Here is a 20,860-nt window from a genome sequence, read left to right as displayed (position 1 = left end):
GGATCAGTGATCTTTAATGTTACTATTGTAATTATTTTGGGGTGCCACAAACCGAAGAAGGCAAACATGATTGATAAATATGTGTTCTGACTGCTCCACTGACTGTAGCCTTCTTCATCTTACTGTGTTTAGGCCTCCCTACTCCCTGAGCCATTTAATAACCCTACAATGACCTCTGTGTATTCAAGTGAAGAGAAGAGTCACATCTCTCTTACTTTAAATCAAAATCTAGAAATGATTAAGCTTAGTGAGGAAGGCATATCAAAAGCCAGGACAGGCCAAAGGCTCTTGAGCCAAACAGCCAAGTTGTGAATGCAAAGGAAAAGTTCCTAGATTAAAAGTTCTGCTCCAGTGAACACAAGAGTGATGAGAAAGCAAAACAGCCTTGTTGCTGATATGGGGCATGTTTCAGTGCTTTGGGTAGACCAAACCAGCCACAACATTCCCTTAAGCCAAAGCTAGATCCAGATGAGGCCCTTCAATTCTGTGAAGTCTGAGAGACGGGAGGAAGCTACAGAAGAGAAGTTGGAAGCTAACACAGGTTGGTTCATGAGGTTTAAGGAAAGAAGCCATCTCCATAACATAAAAATGCAGGGCGAAGCAGCAAGTGCTAATGGAGAAGCTGCAGCAGGTTCTCCGGAAGCTCTAGATAAGATCATTGATAAAGGTGCCTACACTAACCAACAGATTTTCATTGTAAATGAGACAGCTTTATATTGGAAGACGGTGCCATCTGGGACTTCCATAGCTAGAGAGGAGGAGTCAGTGCTTAGCCTCAGAGGGCAGGCCAACTCTTTTGTCAGGGGATAACTGTAGCTCTTGGAGCCAGTGCTCATGTGTCATTCTGAAAATCCTAGGGCCCTTAAGAATTATGCTGAATCTAGTTCGCCTATCTCTATAAATGGAACAACAAAGCCTGAATGACAGTACCTGTGTTTACATCATGGTTTACTGAATATTTTAAGCTCATTATTGAGACCTGCTCAGAAACAAAGATTCCTTTTGAAACACTACTGCTGACTGGAATGTACCTGGTTACCTAAGGGTTCTGAAGGAGATGTTCAGAGATATTAATGTTTCCATGCCTGCTAACACAACATCCATTCTTCAGTTCTGCAGCCCATGGATCAAAGAGTAATTTTGCCTTTCAGGTCTTATTATCTCAGAAATACATTTCATAAGGCAATAACTGCCATAAATAGTGGTTCCTCCAATGGATCTGGGCAAGTAAATTGAAAACCTTCTGGGAAGGATTCGCCATTCTAGATGCCATTAAGGACATTCTTGATTTACAGAAGCAGACCAAAATAACAGTGTTAATAGTAGTTTGGAAAAAGTTGATTCCTACCCTCATGCATGACTTTGAGGGGTTCAGGACTTCAGTGGAGGAAGTAGCTGCAGATGTGGAAAGAACAAGAGAACTAGAAGTGGACCCTGAAGATGAGGTGGAATTGCTGTAATCTCGGGATCAAACTTAAGCAGAAGAGGACTTACTTTTTATACATGAGCAAAGAAAGTTGGTTTTTGAGATGGGGTCGACTGGTGAAGATGCTGTGAACATTGTTGAAATAACAGAGGATCAGAATAACACATAAACTCAGTTGATGAAGCAGCAGCAGGGTTTGAGAGGATTGACTCCAACTTCTAAAGAAGTTCCGCTGTGGGCAGAATGCTGTGAAACAGCACCACATGCTCCGGAGAAATGTTTCATGAAAGGAAGTCCATCGATGCAGCAAACTTCATTGTTGTCTTGTTTTAAGGAATTGCCACACCTCCCCCAACTTTGGACAGCCAGTACCCTGTTCAGTCAGCAGGGATCACCTTCAAGGCAAGACCCTTCAGCAGCAAAAAGATTTCCACTCTGAAGGCTCAGATGATTGTTAGCATTTTTAGAAATAAACTACTTTTTAATTAAGATATGTACATTGTTTTCTTAGACATAATGCTATTGCACACTTTATAGACTACAGAATAGTGTAAACAAAACTTTCCTACGCGCTGGGAAACAAAACAATGTGTGTGCCTTGCGTTACTGCAATGTTTGCTTTATTGTGGTGGTCTGGAGCTGAACCTGCAGTATCTCCGAGGTATGCCTGTATATCCTTCCAGACTTTTTTCTCTTTTTATGTAATAAGTAGTAAATAAGTTTGTAGACAGCTAGAAATAGAGCCGCTTTTGCCTAACAGTATGCCTTGGTTTTCCTTTATGTAATGTAGAGCAACTTCAGATTTTCAAAATGCCTAGTGCTTTTCTTTTGTGGGGATGTAAAATAATTTCCCTATTGATAGAAATGAGCTCCTTTTATGTCCATCTTACATATGCTAGTGGGCTTGGAGAATAGATTCCTGGAAGTGGAATTACTGAGTCAAAGGTCATATCCATGTAAAAACTGGACAGATTCTATTATGTTATCCTCCAAGTCTGACGATTTATATCACTAGAGCATATATGTGCTTATTCTTTGAATTTTTTTCTTATAGTTTTAGTCATATGTAGCATTTTATACATTTTAAACAATGTATTGTTTTAATAAGAACAATGTATTGCTTTCCATAACTTTATGTTGTATTTATAACTTTATAAAAGAGTTCTATCCCATCAGGAGTATGTTTCTATTATTTTCCTAGCCATTACTGGACTTCTAGGCTGCCTCCCTTAAGAAGAAAAAAGTCATTACAAAGAATTCTGAAATGCATGCATTCATGAATGTAGCTTTACCCTTTTGGGTAATCTTCTTAGAGTAAGTGGAAATTTAGGGTTAAAGGTTAGGAATATTTTGTGGCTCTGGGAAATCATAGTAATGTTTTTTTCCTAAGTAATTCTGCCTGTCCTGACTTTTTGGTGCTGTTTTTACTGTAGTCCTAACTGCATTAGGTCTCATCTATAATACGTTTTCTCCCTTGCTAATTTGAAAGTGACAGTGGTAATTGAACCAAGTATTTGATAGGCATGCTGAAGGGAAAGTGGTAAGAGAAACTGGCCTGAATGTTAAGGTACAGAAAGGTTCAGGGCTCAGGGAGATCTTGGCTTTGCTGGAGCAAGAGAATTAAGGTGAAGAATCCCAGGACTTGAATGACATGCCTGGGAGCGTGCCAGGGGGTGTGCTTTAATAGCTGATAGAGAGCCACTGGAGACTCTGAGCTGAGAAGTGCCTGAGTTCAAGGCTGCCCGTGACTGTGAAGGAGGAATGGGAGGAGATGATAATGCCTTGCGGTAGGAGCTGTGGACATGACAGAGAAGATGGGCTTCTCTTGTGAGTCGTCATAGGAAAAATTCTTGAGCTAGATAGAGCCTAGGTGGTGCAATTTGGAAACCAAGAACCACACATAGCTTGTGGCTGCCTCAACAAAGTTCGAATCCCAGTCTCACAGGGATGTCGTGTACTGACGTGCCCTCTTCCCTCTGCAGGTGCAAGACAAGTTGCTGCTCTCTGCGTGCCACTTACTGGTCTCACTGGCCACCACTGTGCGGCCCGTCTTTCTGATCAGCATCCCTGCAGTGCAGAAAGTATTCAACAGAATCACTGATGCCTCTGCCCAGCGACTTGTCAATAAGGTGAGGCCCCAGAGCACCCCCCACCCTGGATCCCCAGGGCCGTGTGGCGAAGACCCATGAAAGCTGAGGAAGAAGAGTCTGGCCTTTGATTTTGTACTCAGAGCTTACAGGCCGTGACAACATAGACAGATTTCTTACGTGTATGGCACTGACACAGCCTCACTGATTCTCATTGTGCCCATTCCAAGGCAGTCAGTGTGCTGATTCAGGTGTGGAAAAAAGCATCTCCCAGTGTGCAGAAAGGTTTTACTGCTTTGCAGCCTGGTAATTTTGGCCAGTGTTGTGAATTCTCTGCGTTCTTTCTGATTCAGACCAGTCTGGTTTTTGTTGTCACTGTTATGTGTGTGTTCTCTGGCGTTGAGAAGTGCCGGGCAAGGCCGTTTTCTTAGAATCCTCAAAGGAGGCTCATGCTAGAAGTTTAAAAACCGCCTAACAGGAGGAGGGCAAGAGGGCTTGAAACAGGTACCTAAGAGCACCGGGATGTGAGTGCGTTGCTTCTGACCTAGTGGTAGGGGTGTGAATTGTCAGGGATTCTCCTGCAGTCCTGCTCTAAGTAGCTACTCATAGGACTTAGAAGCCACCATCTGAGTGATGCCTGAGATTCAGTGTCTGCAGTGTTATTTCTTTCTCTCTAATGCTTCAAGTATGAGATTAAGAGAGGAAACAAGCCCCAGGAATGATGATTGAGGTTGGCGGTGGGTTATGCTAGACCTAGACATGGTGCTAATGCTTCATTTCATTTTCCTCTCCAATTTGCCTTCCAGTTGGACCAGAGGCCCTGCCCAGGTTATAAGAAACAAGCCTGGGGGCTAGGGCTCAAAAGTATGCAGCCAGCGGGTACCAAAGGCTGCTGTGTCGGGCATGCTGCTTGCTGTCTTTGGCTTTTTGATCTCTGATGGATTCCTCTGGGGTTTCTTGTAGGCCCAGGTGTTGGTGTGCCGAGCTCTCTCCAACATCCTGCTGCTTCCTTGGCCAAACCTTCCAGAGAATGAGCAGCAATGGCCTGTGCGCTCCATCAACCATGCCAGCCTCATCTCTGCACTCTCCCGGGACTATCGCAACCTGAAGCCCAGTGCTGTTGCCCCACAGAGAAAGATGCCACTGGATGACAGTAAGTGACCCCTAGGCTGGGACAGTTGGGGAAGGAGGTAAGGCAGGCATTGAACTTCTTTGCGGCAAATGAGATTTGCGGCAGATGAGCCTTGGAGGCTCCTGAGGTAATTGTTTTTGTCCACAGTCTCATAGAGGCTGAGCAGGGAAGTCACACTCAGGGGTGGAATCCTGCTACCTTTGGAAATCCGTTAAGACAGCAGGTGGACCTATTTCCCAAATGCAGACTGTTCCTTCTCTTATTTAAAATGTAAAAAATGCTGGAGCCCTAAGAAAAAAATGGAAGACACTGGTGATGGTGCCTTCCACTGATAAAATATACTTAAAGTAGTTATTGATCTGTTTCAGATGCTTATGTGAGCAAGCAGAGCAGTGGGAAAATGATGTGCTCGAGAACTGTCTTTGCAGATTGGTTTCAGCCTTTTTCCAAATACAGATACTACAGAGGTTTTGAAATAGCTTGGTTTCTTAAAACAATGGCATTTGAAGTTTGCTTGTTTATATTAAAGAAAGAGGGAGAAAAATGAATAAGGAGAACTCTGGTTTAAATGTAAGGCTTCAGATTTCTTGGAAAAATCTCTCTGAAATAACAAATAGTACCATTTTAAAAATACAGTCTCTTCACAAAAAGAAAATAATAGAAGATTATTAGATGGTGCCATTTATAGAATGTCAGCAAAAATGCTTTGTGAAATGTCAGAAATAGTAAATACTCTACTGTTTTTTAAAAACACTACTTTTATAACCAGGAAGATTAACATATGCATATTGTACAAATATATTAAAATAGAATAATATAAATAAGGAAAAAGTAACTCCTAAATCTGACTAGTTTTAACATTTTAGAAAGTAACCATTTTACATGCTTTCTTCTTACCTTCTCTTTTCTGTTTTAAAATATTCTTCATGGTTATGTAGCTGAATGAGAGTAGCTGACATATTGAGGGTATACTCTGTACGCCGGCTCTTGATGTTGATCCATCATCAAAGCTCTGGCTATGCCAGCATCAGCTTTCAAAGTCTGGTGTTGTTCTGTTCCTGGTTCTAAGTATTTTTGAAAAATCAGTAATTCATTCAGTTCTCACATCAGCCTTATGAATTTCGTACTGTTATTATCTTGATTGATGATTAGCATGAGGAAACTGAGGTCTGGAAGATTAAGGAACTCGTCCAGGGCTTGCATCTAGCTGTTGTGGGGTCATGCTTTATCATGTGTAATGGTCTCCTTTCCACATTCTATCTTACATGGGAGTTATGTCGGTCTGCATGGGTGAGGATATGCTCAGTGGTAACAACCGCAGAAGTGAAGTGGCTTACTACAAGAAGAAAGAGGATTTGTTGCTCATACTACCTGTCCAGTTTGGGTCATGCAGGGTTGGGAGGTCACGTAATGACCCAGTCTGAGGAAGGCTTCATTTCAGTTTGTGCGCTCTGGAAGGATTGTGGTGAATTGCATAGTGGTTCTTAAAGCTTTTGCCCTACTTACTACTTCCACTTCTGTTTCCTTGGCCAGAGCCAGCTACATGGCCCTGGCTTAACTCCTAGGGCAGGGAAGTGTGATGCCACCGTGTGCTGAAAGGATTTGCAGTGTAGTATATGGCTGACGTCTTCAGTGAGCACAAAGCTCACATTTGTGCTGACTGTGTGCAGGCATTGGTTGAGCACTTTGTATACATTATTTCATGTGATTTGCAGTGTAATGCTGTGAGGTATGTCTATCCTCATTCCACAGTATTGAATGAAGTTTGGAAAGTTTCATTTTTCCCATCTCAACTTTATATTTTGTTTCTCAAACCAACAGAATAGCCAAAGGAATAAGAAAATGAATAACTGCATCTTGTTCACCCAGATTCACTAATTGTGATTTTTTGCCACGTTTGTGCTCTCTTCTCTGCAACACACTTTCTTAAAACCCAGCTATTTAAGCTGCAGATAATTGACACTTGGTCCCTGAATACTTAACCTTTGTATCTATACAGAACAAGATGATTAAACATTGTTAGCAGTCATGTTATTTAACATGTAGCCACATTAACATTTTCCCCAGTTGTTACCAAATTGTGCTTTTTTGCTTTTAAAAAAATCTAGGCTATAATCTAGGATGGTTTCATTGTGTTTGGTTATTATATCTCTTTAGTCTCCTTTGATACAGAAAGGCATCCCTGGTTTTTGTCCTTGGTAACTCTGGCCTTTTTGGAGTCCAGGCCTGTTTTCCTGTAGTGTGTCTCATAGCCTTGTTTTGCCTGATTGTTTCCAGTAGGTTGTGGTGTAGTGGTGTGTGTTCGTGTTTGTATTTCCTCTTGCATTACTTTTGTCTGTCCCATCCTTGGTGGTGCTCAGTCTGGGTGCCTGCGGGTCTGTCCATTAGGAAGGTGCTTGGCAGGCGTAATTGCCCAGGACCATAGAGAAAGTGGGTGCGGTCAAGAGTTGGACTTGGGTCTGAATGGCTCTAGCTACTGTGTTTTGTACCACTTTGCTGCATTGCCTCTTTCTGCTTGAAAACAACAACAACAACAACAAAAAGGTTTGTGATGGTTTTATAATGCCCTGTCCCATGGAAATACAAGTTGCCTACCCGTTCTCCTGTTATTACATACTTACAGTGCTTTCATTTTTTTACTTCTACATTTTTATAAATACATCTTTTGTCCTCGTTTCAATTTCCTTAAATGCCCGAGATCAGCTTTTGGTCTCTTGACTGTTGGTTTTTCTCCCTAAACTGCTTCCCCTGTGGCCCGTGCGTTCTTGAGGAAGTGGCTGCCCTGAGAATGGTTTCCTGGCTTGGTAGAAGTCCATGTGCTTGTTGTAGTTGTGGGCGGCTCCCTGCTCGGCAGTGTGGGTGTGCCTTTCCTTTACTCTCAGTGTCACTGTGACTGGGGAACCAGGCCTGTGGCGAGAAGCGTCTTCCTTCACCCTCAGCCCTGTGAGTGCAGTGATACTCTCTATCCAGGTTTTCAGATGAGGCAGTGGTAGGGCCAGGCCAGCCTCCATCTGCCTCCTGAGCATGTCTTTCTGCTGTACCCCCTCCTCAAAGCTGCTGCAGCCCCATAGAGGCTGCTGAGCACTGAGGTTTTGGGGACCCAGAGAGTGCTGCCAGGTGGGGGCGGCTCTCAGCCCAGATCTGGCTCAGCTTCTGGTGGAGCCAAGGTTGAGTGTGCTAGGCTCAGGCTGAGCCAATGGCGTCACCTTGGAGAGGCTGGTGGGAAACTCTGCATCTTTAGGGGGTGACTCCACTCACACAGGAGCGATGGCAGCATCCCCATCCTAGATTTTCTTTGATGGCTTGCACCCTGCTAGCATCGTTCAGAACCTTTTCTCTGATCCCCACTTCAGTGCTGCCCGGGTGAGGCTGTCGGCTCTCCCTAACGGATGAGGGTCCTGCCCGCGCCATGTAGCCTTCGGGTCACCTGTAGTTCATAGCTAAGGCACTTTGACCTCTGGCCTGTTTGCTGCCCACTACATCTGTTTTCCCTGTGTGCTATATGGAGTCAGAAGTCATCTCAGGTCACGGTAGTGTCAGCATTATATATTGTCAATAACATAACAATAATTATATGTCTTATCAAGCTATAGGCCTAATAGGCTGAAGATGGATCAGGCAAGTTATTCCTACACCCAGCACCATTACATGTGCATGGCAGGTGTCTGGGATGGAGTAGTGTGCTACTGAGGGACAAGGTTTGAGCTGCATGTGTCCATACTGGCCTGTGGTCATGACCTTATGACATTCATTTTCTCACCAGTCTATTCACTGTCTTTTAGATTTGATTAAATCCAAGGCACCCAACCTGGGGGTACATTTATTTATCTTTTTATTCTGTGGACTTGTTGCTGATGGCCAGAGGCAAAAGAGAGGGAAAAACCTGAGCAAGCAGACAGGCATCTTCTCCCCAACACACACTTCAGGCATCTGGAGTCCTGGCAGGAATAATAGTAAAAACAAAAACATAAAAAAGAGAGAATAATTTATATTTTAATCAAGAGACTGTTCCTTTAGTGAGACTCTTTGTGAGCATCTTCTTGGTACCTTTGCAGTTTCCTCCCCTTCCCTTGTGTCTCCTCTTACCATGCTTTCTCCTCAGACAGCTCATAACCTGCAACTCATCTTGATTTGCAGCCAAAGTGATTATCCACCAGACACTGAGCGTCTTAGAAGATATCGTGGAGAATATCTCGGGGGAGTCCACCAAGTCTCGACAGATTTGCTACCAGTCGCTGCAGGAATCCGTTCAGGTCTCCCTGGCCCTCTTTCCAGCTTTTATCCACCAGTCAGGTAGGAGCTGGCCCAGAGGCCTCACTGGTGGGCCGTGCTAACAAGGGTCAGAATGCCCGCTTAGATCTGAGAGCACACAGAGTTGGTGCAGGACAGGCCTTGACTTGCTCCATGCAAGGAAACCAAGTACTGAAGGGAAAGGGCAGTGATGTTTATTTGGGGAGTCTGGGGCCAAGACCCCATGGAAAAGTAAGCAGAGCCTCCATATGGGCCTTGGTACGTGCGTCGTGTGGCATTGCATCACTTGAGGATGCTTGCCTTGCTGAACAGAAATGGATGAGAGAGTAATAGGGGCATCATACGAGAGAGCTTTTTTGGCTTAGTTCTTCTTATTTTGTGGCAAGGTGCATTTGCCAAGATCATTCCCCTTACCCTCCTCTGTCACTGTCTCACTGTCAATGACAGAGGGCCTCTCTAGCTCTGTGGATGTACCTGCCCAGCTCTCATGAGAGCATTATAGTAGTCTTGTCAGTTTACAAGAGAAATATCAAGCACTTCTCAGTCAGCAAATATTCATTGATTGCCTCTTGCAAGCAGATTGTGTGCAGTTAGAGCTGAAACACACTACACAAGTTGATTGTTGAGATCTGGAAGTGAAACTGCGCTATATATAACTGGTATTTTCTGCAATTAATCCATTTAATGGACCAGGGCCATGCACCCTGAATACACCTTCATTATCCACTTTCAGCCACTTAACCCCTGACCCAGCTGCAGGGATTATTAGTCATAGAGGGAAATGGCTGGAGCACTCAGGTGTTGACCCAGTTGAGCTGTTTCTTCAGTGTGGGCACAAAGTGATCCCTCTCTAATGAAACTCTAACTGTCACTGGATGTCAGGCAGTGAGGGAGGTTCGAGATGCCCTACATTTCCTGTAGTGAGCCACCAGGTGGAGGTTCCCTGTACAAGAACTATTTTCTCCCTAATCATTTTCCACTTTCTATCACTGGCCCTGATGGTGTTGGGGAAATATTTCCAGCAGGAAGCCGTAGAGAAAGCTGATAGTGCAGATTGCAGGAGCAGGTCGATGAAGCCCAGAATTCTGGTTCTGACTATGTGCAAGCCTCTGACGGTGTCTCTGTCCCTTTCCTCAGATGTGACTGATGAGATGCTGAGCTTCTTCCTCACTCTATTTCGAGGCCTTAGAGTACAGATGGGTGTGCCTTTCACTGAGCAAATTATACAGACTTTCCTCAACATGTTTACCAGGTAACAACAGACCCACCATCCATGGTTTTCAGATTCAAGGGAGAAGTAGTGGGTGTGGTGACAAAGTGTGGCTTTTGGCTCCTGTTCTGCACTTGCCACAAGCATGGGGTTTCATGCTGGCCCCCAGAGAAACATGCGGTTGCTCACTGTGTGGCTCTCTCATTTGTAGAGAGCAGTTAGCCGAGAGCATCCTGCATGAGGGCAGCACCGGATGCCGGGTGGTGGAGAAGTTCCTGAAGATCCTCCAAGTGGTGGTCCAGGAGCCAGGCCAGGTGTTCAAGCCCTTTCTCCCCAGCATCATCGCCCTGTGCATGGAGCAGGTGTATCCCATCATCGCCGAGGTAGGGGCTCAGGCAGTCATCTCTGTGGCCTCCCATCTCTAGATGGGGAAGGGAATGAGATTTCACAGAAAATGCATTGCGTTTTAAAGTTCATTTGTTAGTTTAATATGCTTATAAAGTAGTTTTTCCCAAGGAAGAAGCCCTTTAGCATGGTACAGTCCTTTTATATTGATCGAGTTCATTGGAGCTAGTCTAGTATAAGCATAGCAGTTATTCCACAGGGTCAGTTGCTAAGATCAGTTTCCTGTGGCAAATAAGTTATACCTTTAAGTGACTGGTTTTCTGTACAGCAAACATTCTAACGTACGCACTTTCCTATTAGAAACATTCATGGTCTTGAGGATACAAGGCAGGTGCTTGGAACCATTCAAACAAACCTTTCATTGTTACAGGAAAGCCCTTTGTTCTTCTTAGAAAACAGGCAGGCATGCAGCATGACAAGACCCAGAATAAGTACAGATTTAATTTCAATTTTTGGTAATAGTCATATAAAGAAAAGAGCTAGCCTTTAACTGAACTGAGACTGGGACAGGTCTGGTTGCCGTGTATTATGAAACACTCTGGACCTGTGAGGCTTCTGTGGACACTTGTGGCCCCTGGTGTCTGTTTAATTTTAATCAAGGTTGAATTGAATATATGTGGGCCTTCTAGTTTTGAATTCCACAGAGACGTCTGTGGAATAAGGGATTGGGGAGTTGGATTCAATGAGAAAACACTGCTAAGCCTGCCCCTTCTCGTCTACTTCCTCTCAGAGTCCCGGCTGCCAGGAAAGAGGAGACTGGTCCACTGAGCCTGGTTCCCAAGTGCTCTTTAAACCCTCCTCTTCTCTGGGGAGCAGAATCGCTTTAAGGCATTGGGTCTGTCTTTAGCCTCTGTGGTTGTGTAAGACCAACAGGTTAGCGGGACAGCATTTTTTATCCTGGGAAAAGAAACAAGCAAGAAGATCTGACAGATCGAATAGAACAGCAAATCCGCACTCCTAATTGTTCATCCACTGGTAGCCTTTTTCCTAGTGTGAAAGCTGAGTGCTATGAGAAAAAAAGGGCCCTTGGCACTGACCCATGCATTCCCTCTCAAATATGGGCCCTGTCTCTGCTGAGGAACTTGCAGTGTGAACTGTTGACTCCAGGGCCTGGATGTCTTTTGCCCAGGCAGTGACAGGCATGTGGGTGGAATGTTGACATTCAGCTTGCTGTCACCAGGCATCTCCTAGGCGTCTTTACTGCCCCAGGCCCAGGCTGGAGTGGCTCCCCAAGCTGCAGGTCTGAGCGTCTGTGTCTTTGCAGCGTCCCTCTCCTGATGTGAAGGCCGAGCTGTTTGAACTCCTTTTCCGGACGCTCCATCACAACTGGAGGTATTTCTTCAAGTCCACTGTGCTGGCCAGTGTCCAGAGGGGGATCGCTGAGGAGCAGATGGAGAATGAGCCCCAGTTCAGTGCCATCATGCAGGTAACATGGGGGCAGGGAGGCTGCTGGGTGATTTCCTCTGACCTGGCCACTGCAACGAGTCCTGTCTTTGAAGCCCCACAGCCTCGACTCTGAAGCTCAGTTCTGCCTCTTAGTATTGATGAAGTGCATTACTTTCTTGTAGCCTCAGTTTCTTCATCTGTAAAGTGGAGCTAATATTGCCTGTCACAGGTTGTTGTGAGGTTAAATGAGATGACATACAGAAAGTGCATGACATTTGGAGATGCTTGATAATGTCAGTTCCGCTGACTGTGTAGCATTGTTTCCCCAAGTCTAAAGAGCCTGCCTGTGCCAGAGTTACCTGGGGCTTCCTTAGCAGGAAACTGCCTGAATAGGAGTCTCCGCAGGAGGTCTCCAGACCTGCACTGTGGTTCTGACTCTGACCACACTGGGACAAACACTGCCCTACGAGGTAGCATTCACATTCAGGGCAGGCGCAATTGTCCATCTGAGAGAGTGCACTCTCTGGGGGCTGAGCACCCCTTGCTGTGGAAAACTGGGATGGCATCCCTTCACCAGGATAAGCCTCCCTGCTCTGTGGCTGCTTCACGCATGCTCCCAGGGTCTGCACTCAGGTGTCTGATGTTTTCATCTGAGTCTAGGTTTGGGGGAGGGGGTCTCTTTTTGTCTATTCACTGCATGCTTTTCCATGGGGAAGTGAGAGGGATTTCCACCCTCCCTCCAGCTCCCTGCTAGCACACAGCATGCACGTGGACATGCACACACATACACACACACACTCTCTCTCTCTCTCTGTCTGTCTCTCTCTCTCTCTCTCTCTCTGTCTGTCTCTCTCTCTCTCTCTCTCTCTCTCTCTCTCTCTCTGTCTCTCATTGACCCTTGTGTTGAAATTGTTTTCAAGCACATGTTCTAGCACTGGCCTTTCCATCCTGGTACCCAACAAGGCCTCAGGTCTGCAGTACTTGAGTGTTTGCGCCCCACCTATCTTTCTCTTGAACGCTGTCCTTGCCTGGAAGACTTCTTTGGCAGGTGGTGCCTGGTCCCCCACTAGGGGCTGGTGAAAGCCACTTTGGAGAATAGTTTCACAGTTAGGCAGTTTCTTACAAAGTTAAATGTGTAGTTCCTGTATGACCTAGCAATCTCACTTCTAAGTATTTTACCCAAGGTAAATGAAAGCATGTGTTCACACAACCTGTACACAGATGTTTATAGAAGCTCTTTCATAATTGCCAAAAACTGGAAACAATTTGAGTATCCAGCAGCTGAATGGATGAACAGGCTCGTGTGCGCCTCTAAGGACTGGCACCCGGCAGTAAGGAAGCGTGGATCCTTGGTACAGTCGGCAGCATAGATGAGTTTCACATGCATTCTGCCAGGTGGAAGAAGCTAGACCCCAAAGGCTATGCACAGTAGGATTACATGCCATGATATGACATTCCAGAAAAGGCAGAACCATAGGGAGAGATAATGAACAGTGATTGCCTGGGGTTGGGGGTGTGAGGGAGGTTCCGGGTGGTGGAAGTGTCCTGTGTCTTGGTTGTGATGGTGGTGGCACAACTCCACAGGTAGGTCAGAATTCATAGAAAGATAAACCTCAAAAGTTTTACTCTGTTACATTTCCATGAACCTAACTTGAACAGTGAGTAAGTGGAAACTATTGGTTACCATGGAGATCTCATTCCTGCTGCAGGGATTACAGGGTCCCCTCCGGCAGCTTAGGGGCCCAGGGACAGAATGACAAAGCAGTTGCCACTTATTTGTAGGGGTTTCCTGCAGACCACCGGCCTCCCCCACTGCACCATGGTCACTTTCAGTTGGAGCAGGGTACTTTGCTTCGGTTTGCGGGGTGTTTCTTTTGCTCCTGAACTAATAACTTTCTTTTTTTTTTTTTTGAGATGAGTCTTGCTCTGTTGTCCAGGCTAGAGTACAGTGGTAGGATCTTGGCTCACTGCAACTTCTCCCTCCTCAGTTCAGGTGATTCTCCTGCCTCAGTCTCCTGAGTAGCTGGGATTACAGGTGCCTGCGACCATGCCTGGCTAATTTTTGTATTTTTAGTAGAGATGGGGTTTTACCATGTTGGCCAGCCTAGTCTTGAACTCCCGACCTTCAATGATCTGCCCACCTCAACCTCCCAGAGTGCTGGGATTATAAGTGTTGAGCTTCCGTGCCTGGACTGAACTAGTAACTTTTATACCCAGAAATTCCAAAGCGGTTTAAAAATGCTTTGCTTAGCTCCCAGGCAGGGGCTTAAGCTCCAGGTAGAGGCTCCCTGAAGGAGCCTCTAGGAGCTCGTGGCTTATGAGACATGGGATGCAAGGAGGAGGGTAAGGGAGGGGATTGCTTGGCTTGAGGGGAAGCAGGCAGGCAGGCAGGCAGGCTTCAGTGTCTGCTGAGATTGCTGAAGGATTTGACTAGAGGTGTGAGCTTCTTGATTCACGGCCAGGTCCTGTGATGAATTCCTAGAGGTTGGTTACAGAAGGTATATATGAGGCCGTAATAAGAAGCAAGGCCTTGTGGGGGAGAGGTTAGCTCTGAGACTTAGGAGGAGTGTCCCAGAGGTCTGAGCTGCGGGCCAGAAGCATCAGGACGGTGGGTGCCCTGGCCCCGACGCTTGTTCTTCTGGTATGGGGTAGACATCACAGAAGCACTTGGTCTTGGGGAGTTTAAATGCAGTTTATAAAATGGTGGTCTTATTTCCTAGGCTTTCGGACAGTCGTTTCTCCAGCCCGACATCCACCTTTTTAAACAAAATCTCTTCTACTTGGAGACTCTCAACACCAAGCAGAAGCTGTACCACAAGGTAAGTGCCCCAGCTCTTGGAAAAATTCCTTCATCCGGGGCGTCATGGCCTGCATCCCACCCTCAGTCCACTCACCTGAGAGTGTGACAGAAAGTGGATGGGAGCCGGGACAGGCCCCTGGGGGCCCAGCTGCCACTCACCCGCTCTCTCTGCCTGCAGAAGATCTTCCGGACCGCCATGCTGTTCCAGTTTGTGAACGTGCTGCTCCAGGTCCTGGTCCACAAGTCCCACGATCTTCTGCAGGAGGAGATCGGCATCGCCATCTACAACATGGCCTCCGTTGACTTCGATGGCTTCTTTGCCGCCTTCCTCCCAGAGTTCCTGACCAGCTGCGATGGTGTGGATGCCAACCAGAAAAGTGTGCTAGGCCGGAATTTCAAGATGGATCGGGTAAGGAGGGAAAGGGGCTGGGCTAAGTGGAGGGCAGAGTGGGCACTCAAGCCTGGAACCTGTGCAGCAAGGAGGGGCATGTTGGGGCCTCTGGGTGTGGTCTTTGCCCACCCTGCAGCTTGATGGCAGCTTGCGAGCTACCTGCTGACCCAGTGCTGTGGCTGGATTGAGGGGCACAGCCCTTTCCCCAGTCTTGGTGTCTCAGCCATGGAGGCCCTGAGTTCCTGGCCCTACAGCCCCTCCATTTCTCTTGGCATCTTTGTTCATACCCAGGGTCCTGCCATTCTCCCTCCTGGGTGACGAGTCCCAGTGGGGCCAGCATTGGAGTGTGCCCAGACTTGCATTCAGGCTGAGATGGTTGGTGCTTGGGAGCTGCACCTTTGGGCCCCCAGAGTTAGAGGTGGGACCCAGTGAGACCACCTGGCCTGTCTTGGGATCTTTCCAGACTGGCCCCAGCTCAGCTTGCGCTGAGTTGCTGCCAGGTCCTGGGAGGAGCCCTCCTAGTACTCACCCTCTTGTCCCATTGCTGCCACCTGTGCAGGGACTGTCAGGTGGGCTGTCCCCACCTGTGGGGCACAGGTGAGAGGCCATCTTTTGTTGGAGCCTGACAGTGCCTGGGGCTTCCTTCCCTGATGGGGGCTGTCCTGTTCTTTTCCTGTGTCAGGTGGCCAGGCTTCTCTCTTGCCTGATAGGCTCTTCTGGGAACTTTTCCTTGTACCACTTTATACTTGATGAAATGAGGAGAAGAAATCATTTTCTCCCTGGTCCTCTTGGGGTTCTTGACCTGAGTCCTCTGTGAAGCAGCTTGTCCACGGCTCCACCGTAGTGCTCAGACGCATGCACTGCTCTCTCGCCGGCGTGAACCCAGTCGCCTGTTTTCTCATTTGCCACATGTGGCAGGGGAGCTTTTGCTTTTGTTCATCCTCCTCTCCTTTGTCTTGGGATCTTCTTTCCTTGGGACCTGTTCTCCCCTAAGCCTCTTCCAGTTCACTTCAGCCCCTGGGAAATTTTTTTCCTTTTCCTAGAGGCCAGATCTTAATACGTAATGATCAGCTAATGACATCAGTATCAGTCAACTTTTGATTTAAAGCTGTGGTTTCAAAATCTAGTTATAGGCTGGGTGCAGTGGCTCATGTCTGTAATGTCAGCACTTTGGAAAGCCCAGGCAGGCATATCACTTGAGCTTAGGGCTTTGAGACCAGCCTGACCAATGGCAAAACTCCGTCTCTACTAAAAATACAAAAATTAGCCAGGTGTGGTGGCGCACGCCTGTAATTCCAGCTACTCTGGAGGCTGAGGCACAAGAATCTCTTGAACCTGGGAGGTAGAGGTTGCAGTGAGCAGAGATTGTGCCACTGCACTCCAGTCTGGGTGACAGAGCAGGACTCTGTCTTTAAGAAAAAAAAAAATCAAGTTGTATATCAGAAGCACCTGGGGTGCTTATTAAAAATAGAGAAACAGACTTCTGTGTTCTACCCAGGAAATTCTGGTTTGGCATTTGGGAGCCACTGATTTAAAAGACATCCCTTAGTTGGTTTTTTGAGGGTGAAATAAAAGAATCACCACCTTCCATTCATTCATTGACTATGTGTTTGAAGCCAGCTGCTTCTAAATTGTTGGCCAGGAGCTGGGGCACCAGTCCCAGCCTTCAGTTCTTTCATGGTAGACAGGCCAATACAGTACTCTCTGTGGACCACACTTTGCCAAGCATGAGACATGTCCTGGCTTGAGGAAGCCTTCCAACAAGCCTCTGAAGTGTAGGTCCTGTTACTCCCCCATTTCACAGATGGCCCGGGCTCAGAACGGTGAGCAGTTAACAAAACTTGTAAGCGGTAGAGCCGGGAAGCAGGAGGCAGATCTGGGTGTTGTGGCCCCAGAGCCTGCACGCACTTCCCGGAAGCAGAGAACTGCTGGGACCAGGAAATAGGAGGCATCTGTGCAGCCTTGGGGAAGAGGCAGGCTTTCAACAGAGTTCTGGAAGAGGAGTAGCGGTTGGGCAGGAAAGTGAGCTTGGCCCTACTCCTGGCTCTGCCAGCGCTTGCTGGGCCTATCTGACTCCTCACCAGGACCTACATGGCAGGCATTCAACATGCTGCACTGAAAAGCAGGGGTTCACTGTGTGCATGGCAGCAGAGGTCAGGGCCTCACTGCCTGTCCAGGGCTTTGCATGGCCCACTTTATGCCCAGCGGGGCAGGCCCCAAGACCATGTGTGCTGCTGCTTGGGTGGCTCCCAAGTGGCAGGGGCAGCCTGGAGCCCTGTGGTAGGGATTCTACAGACATCGTTGGGTGTGCATGTCCCCTTGAGGGGCTGTGGTGAAGGAGAGGGCTGTCACCGCAGCCCTGCCTGTGTTCGAGGGCCTGGACTCAGGGGAAAGTGTGCTGGCCCCAATCTGGGCCATCCCCTTCCCCTTCCCTTCTGTGTGAGCTGGGCCAGCTTCTTCATGGTGCGGTGCTTTGATCTTCCTGTCCTTAGACTATGGTTGTGGTAGGGCCTGTGGCAGGCTGGCAGTGAGGCAAGTTGATGTCTCTATGTTGATTGCAGCAGTGTCTGGCACCTGGGGGGCCCTAGGGAGGTTTTTCTCTTGTTCCTTTTCTCCCACAGCACCTTGCACAGAGCCTGTGCAACATGCAGTGCAGCAATGAATAGAAGTGTTGAGGGACTCCATGTTTGGGTCCCCTTCCACGAACACTCCCTTTGTGGAAGCCATCTTCCTCTCTCCTGGATATCCCCTCAGGGGTCCCCTTCCACACACTCTTGTGGAAGCCTGTCTTTCACTCCTAAACTCCATCTCTTTCTCTATTCCCTTCCACTCAGTGTGGAAGCTGCTTTCCTCTCCTGGATTCCATCTTTCCGGATTCTCTCAGTGTGAGAGTTAGCTGTTTCTCTCTCCTTCTTCTTTTCTCTCTCTTTTTAAATAAATCACTTTCTACAAACAAACAAAAAAGAAGTGTTGAGTTTTAGAAAGTGCCCCCGTGTCTTCACTGTACCCTCTGAGATGGAAGTAGCCGTTGGGGTCTGGTGGGGGGGTGACCTGTTGTGTTGGGTGGGTGACCGGCTGCAGCTATGCCCCTGCCTTCCAGGACCTGCCGTCATTCACCCAGAATGTGCATAGGCTGGTCAACGATCTGCGCTACTACAGACTCTGCAACGACAGCCTGCCTCCTGGCACTGTGAAGCTCTAGGCTTGGCCTGCTACCGCCTGGGGACATGGACTTCGGCTGCTGCCACCTGCGCCAACCCTACCTTCCACCACACGTCTCCCAGATGGGCCTCGGTCACACTCCTTGGTTTCCCCTGCCCCAAGCAACGCTACCTGCCTCTGCTGCTCCTCCACATCTTGCCGCCACCCAGCAGAGCTGGCTTCCGGGTCCACTGAGCACTGGACAGTGCTCCCAGGGCATGTGGCCAAGTACCAGGAGGCACCGGGAAATCCCAGGGGGTGGCCCATGCAGACCAGGCGCATGTCAGTCATGGGGCAGAATTGCCAAGGACAGCTCACGACAGTGCCACCTTCTCACCATTCCAGCCAAGGAGAGATGTAATGTCGGAACTGTTCTGGTACTTCTGTCAAGCCTCCCCTGCCCCAATTGCCTTGATGTCTCTGCTCTTTGTCAGAGATTTACAAAGACTCATGTTTTTGTTGTTTTCTCATCATTCCATTGTGATACTAAGAAACTAAGATGCTTAATGAAAAGAAATAAAATGCCTATGTTGTTGTTCTAGAAACCCTGGCTGGAGCTGCTTGCTACTCACAGCCTCCTTGAGGCCAGGCTCCCGGCAAGGGGCATTCTGGTGGGAATGCAGGCCGCCGCGCGGCTCTGAGTGCGCTGACTCCTGGCGCCTCCCACCCTCTTCTAATGGCATCTTCCTGACTGCTCTTACTCAGCGCTAACGATTGGCCAGGTGGTAGAGGGAGGCTGGAGTCTGAGAAGGGGTCTCACTGACAGTTGACCTGGTAGTGGTGGTGGAGGCTGGAGTCTAGGCCACCTGACTCCCGTGGCACCTGTGGCACCCACTTCCCCTACCCGCCCCCCACCAGTGTGGGAAGTATGGGCTATGCCTCCCCACCTCCTGGGGAATAGATAACTTCTCACAATGCCCAGCAGGACCTGGCCCTCCAAGGCCTGAAGTCTTGGAGGACCGGGAGGTGGGGCTGGTGATTGAGAACAGAGTTTGCAGAGGGAGGGGGAGGGTGTGGCTCTGTGAGGGTGGGAATGGGTGGGACTTAGGGCTCTATGTGCTGTCTGAGAGCTGGGGCTTTGCTCAGACGTTCATGTGTGGAAGTGGCACTTGTCATTGAATTGTCCAGAATCTGGAACTGGCAGCTCCTCCTGTGCTAGGGGTCGTGATGGCCAGGCAGGCACAACTTGGGTAGTTGCTGATGTGGACTACAGCGCCTGGCAGGGAGACATTGGCTCACCTGGACGTGAGGGTGGGCGTTGACTGGCTTGATGCCAGGCTTGGGGAAGTGGGGAGCTGTGGGCTGATGTCTGTTTCTGAGACTTCCATAGGAATCACCTGGGGGGTGGGGGCTGGGCCGGGGTGAGCAGGATGTGCATGATGTGTGCTTGTGTGGCAGGCCCTTGCTCCATGTCAGTCACAGTTTCCCAGCTGTGGTGAGCCCTGCTCCAGAGTTCAGAAAGGAGAGAATCCAAATGCCGATTGCTCTTCTGCAGAAAGGAATTAGCATCCAGTTGGACCTGGGCTACAAATACCACCTTACCTGCCTGCTAGATGAGGCCAGGAGTGCTGTCTGTGCCTGAGAGTGTGAAAGGGCTTTTTCCCCTGGAGATGGAGGGGTTGAAGGGATGGGATTTGTTGCTGCCAACCCCACCCTTGGACAGAAGAACACAGGCAGGCCTTAGGAGGACAGAGGAAAGGGCCGTGGGGGTAAGCTGGGCTGGGATGGAGTATTTTATTTTAGTTTTTGGAGACCAGGTCTCACTCTGTCACCCAGTCTGGAGTGCGGCGGTGCAATCACGACTCACTGCGGTCCTCACTCACAGCTCTTAGTGATCCTCCCACCTCAGCCTCTCAGTACCTGGGACTACAGATGCACACCACCATGCCTGGCTGGCTTTGTTTATTTTTTGTAAAGATGGGGTCTCACTGTGTTGCCCAGGCTGGTCTCAAACTCCTGGGCTCAAGCAATTCTGCCTCGGCCTCCCAAGTGTTGGGATTACAGGCTTGTGAGACACCATGCTTGGCCAACTGTAAGATGTTCATTCCAGGACTGATACCATGGCCCAGGGGTGTGGATTGTAGTGAGCCCCCATTTCTTAGAGGTGTGCAAGCTGGTCTTTGACCTGATTTGATTCTTTTAGTATTTATTTATTTATTGACTTTTTGAGACAGAGCCTTGCTCTGGAGTGCAGTGGCATAATCTTGGCTCACGGCAATCTCTGCCTCCTGGATTCAAATGATTCTCCTGCCTCAGCCTCCCAAGTAGCTGGAATTAAAGGCACCCACCACCACACCCAGCTAATTTTTGTACTTTTAGTAGAGACTGGGTTTCACCATATTGGCCAGCTGGTCTCAAACTCCTGACCTCAAGTGATCCACTGGCCTCAGCTTCCCCAGGTGCTGGGATTACAGGTGTGAGCCACCATGCCTGGCTCTTTGATTCTTACCTGTAGTTTCCCACATAGGGCCCGGCATAGAGCAGGCTTAGGAGGTGGGGTGGAATTGAGTGTTCAGGTCCTAGACACATCCAGAGAATATCTTTCCCCATTCTGAGGATGGGGATGGGGAA

At 48.1% G+C, this 20,860-nt stretch overlaps 1 protein-coding gene across 8 annotated transcripts in view; it reads left to right on the top strand.

Annotated features, from left to right (window-relative positions):
* The window catches only part of XPO6 (exportin 6), a 119,180-nt gene extending 100,346 nt beyond the window's left edge, over positions 1-18,834 (top strand). For 7 of the 8 annotated variants that reach the window (XM_035267258.3, XM_035267257.3, XM_078345010.1 and 4 more), the window contains 9 exons: positions 3,409-3,555; positions 4,477-4,666; positions 8,783-8,938; positions 10,034-10,148; positions 10,318-10,489; positions 11,776-11,937; positions 14,618-14,716; positions 14,876-15,106; positions 18,189-18,834. In XM_035267258.3, the coding sequence (XP_035123149.1) occupies positions 3,409-3,555; positions 4,477-4,666; positions 8,783-8,938; positions 10,034-10,148; positions 10,318-10,489; positions 11,776-11,937; positions 14,618-14,716; positions 14,876-15,106; positions 18,189-18,290 (1,374 nt within the window). In that variant the 3' untranslated portion in view covers positions 18,291-18,834. Of the gene's footprint in view, positions 1-3,408; positions 3,556-4,476; positions 4,667-8,782; positions 8,939-10,033; positions 10,149-10,317; positions 10,490-11,775; positions 11,938-13,811; positions 13,990-14,617; positions 14,717-14,875; positions 15,107-18,188 lie in introns of those variants that run through there. The other variant, XM_078345011.1, reaches the window with a different exon arrangement.
* Positions 18,835-20,860: the final 2,026 nt, after the last annotated feature.

Source organism: Callithrix jacchus, chromosome 12 (assembly GCF_049354715.1).
Source record: "Callithrix jacchus isolate 240 chromosome 12, calJac240_pri, whole genome shotgun sequence".
NCBI classification, from domain to species: Eukaryota; Metazoa; Chordata; class Mammalia; order Primates; family Cebidae; genus Callithrix; species Callithrix jacchus.
The sequence above is the reverse complement of the archived record's forward strand: the minus strand, read 5'-3'. Positions and strand labels throughout refer to the sequence as shown.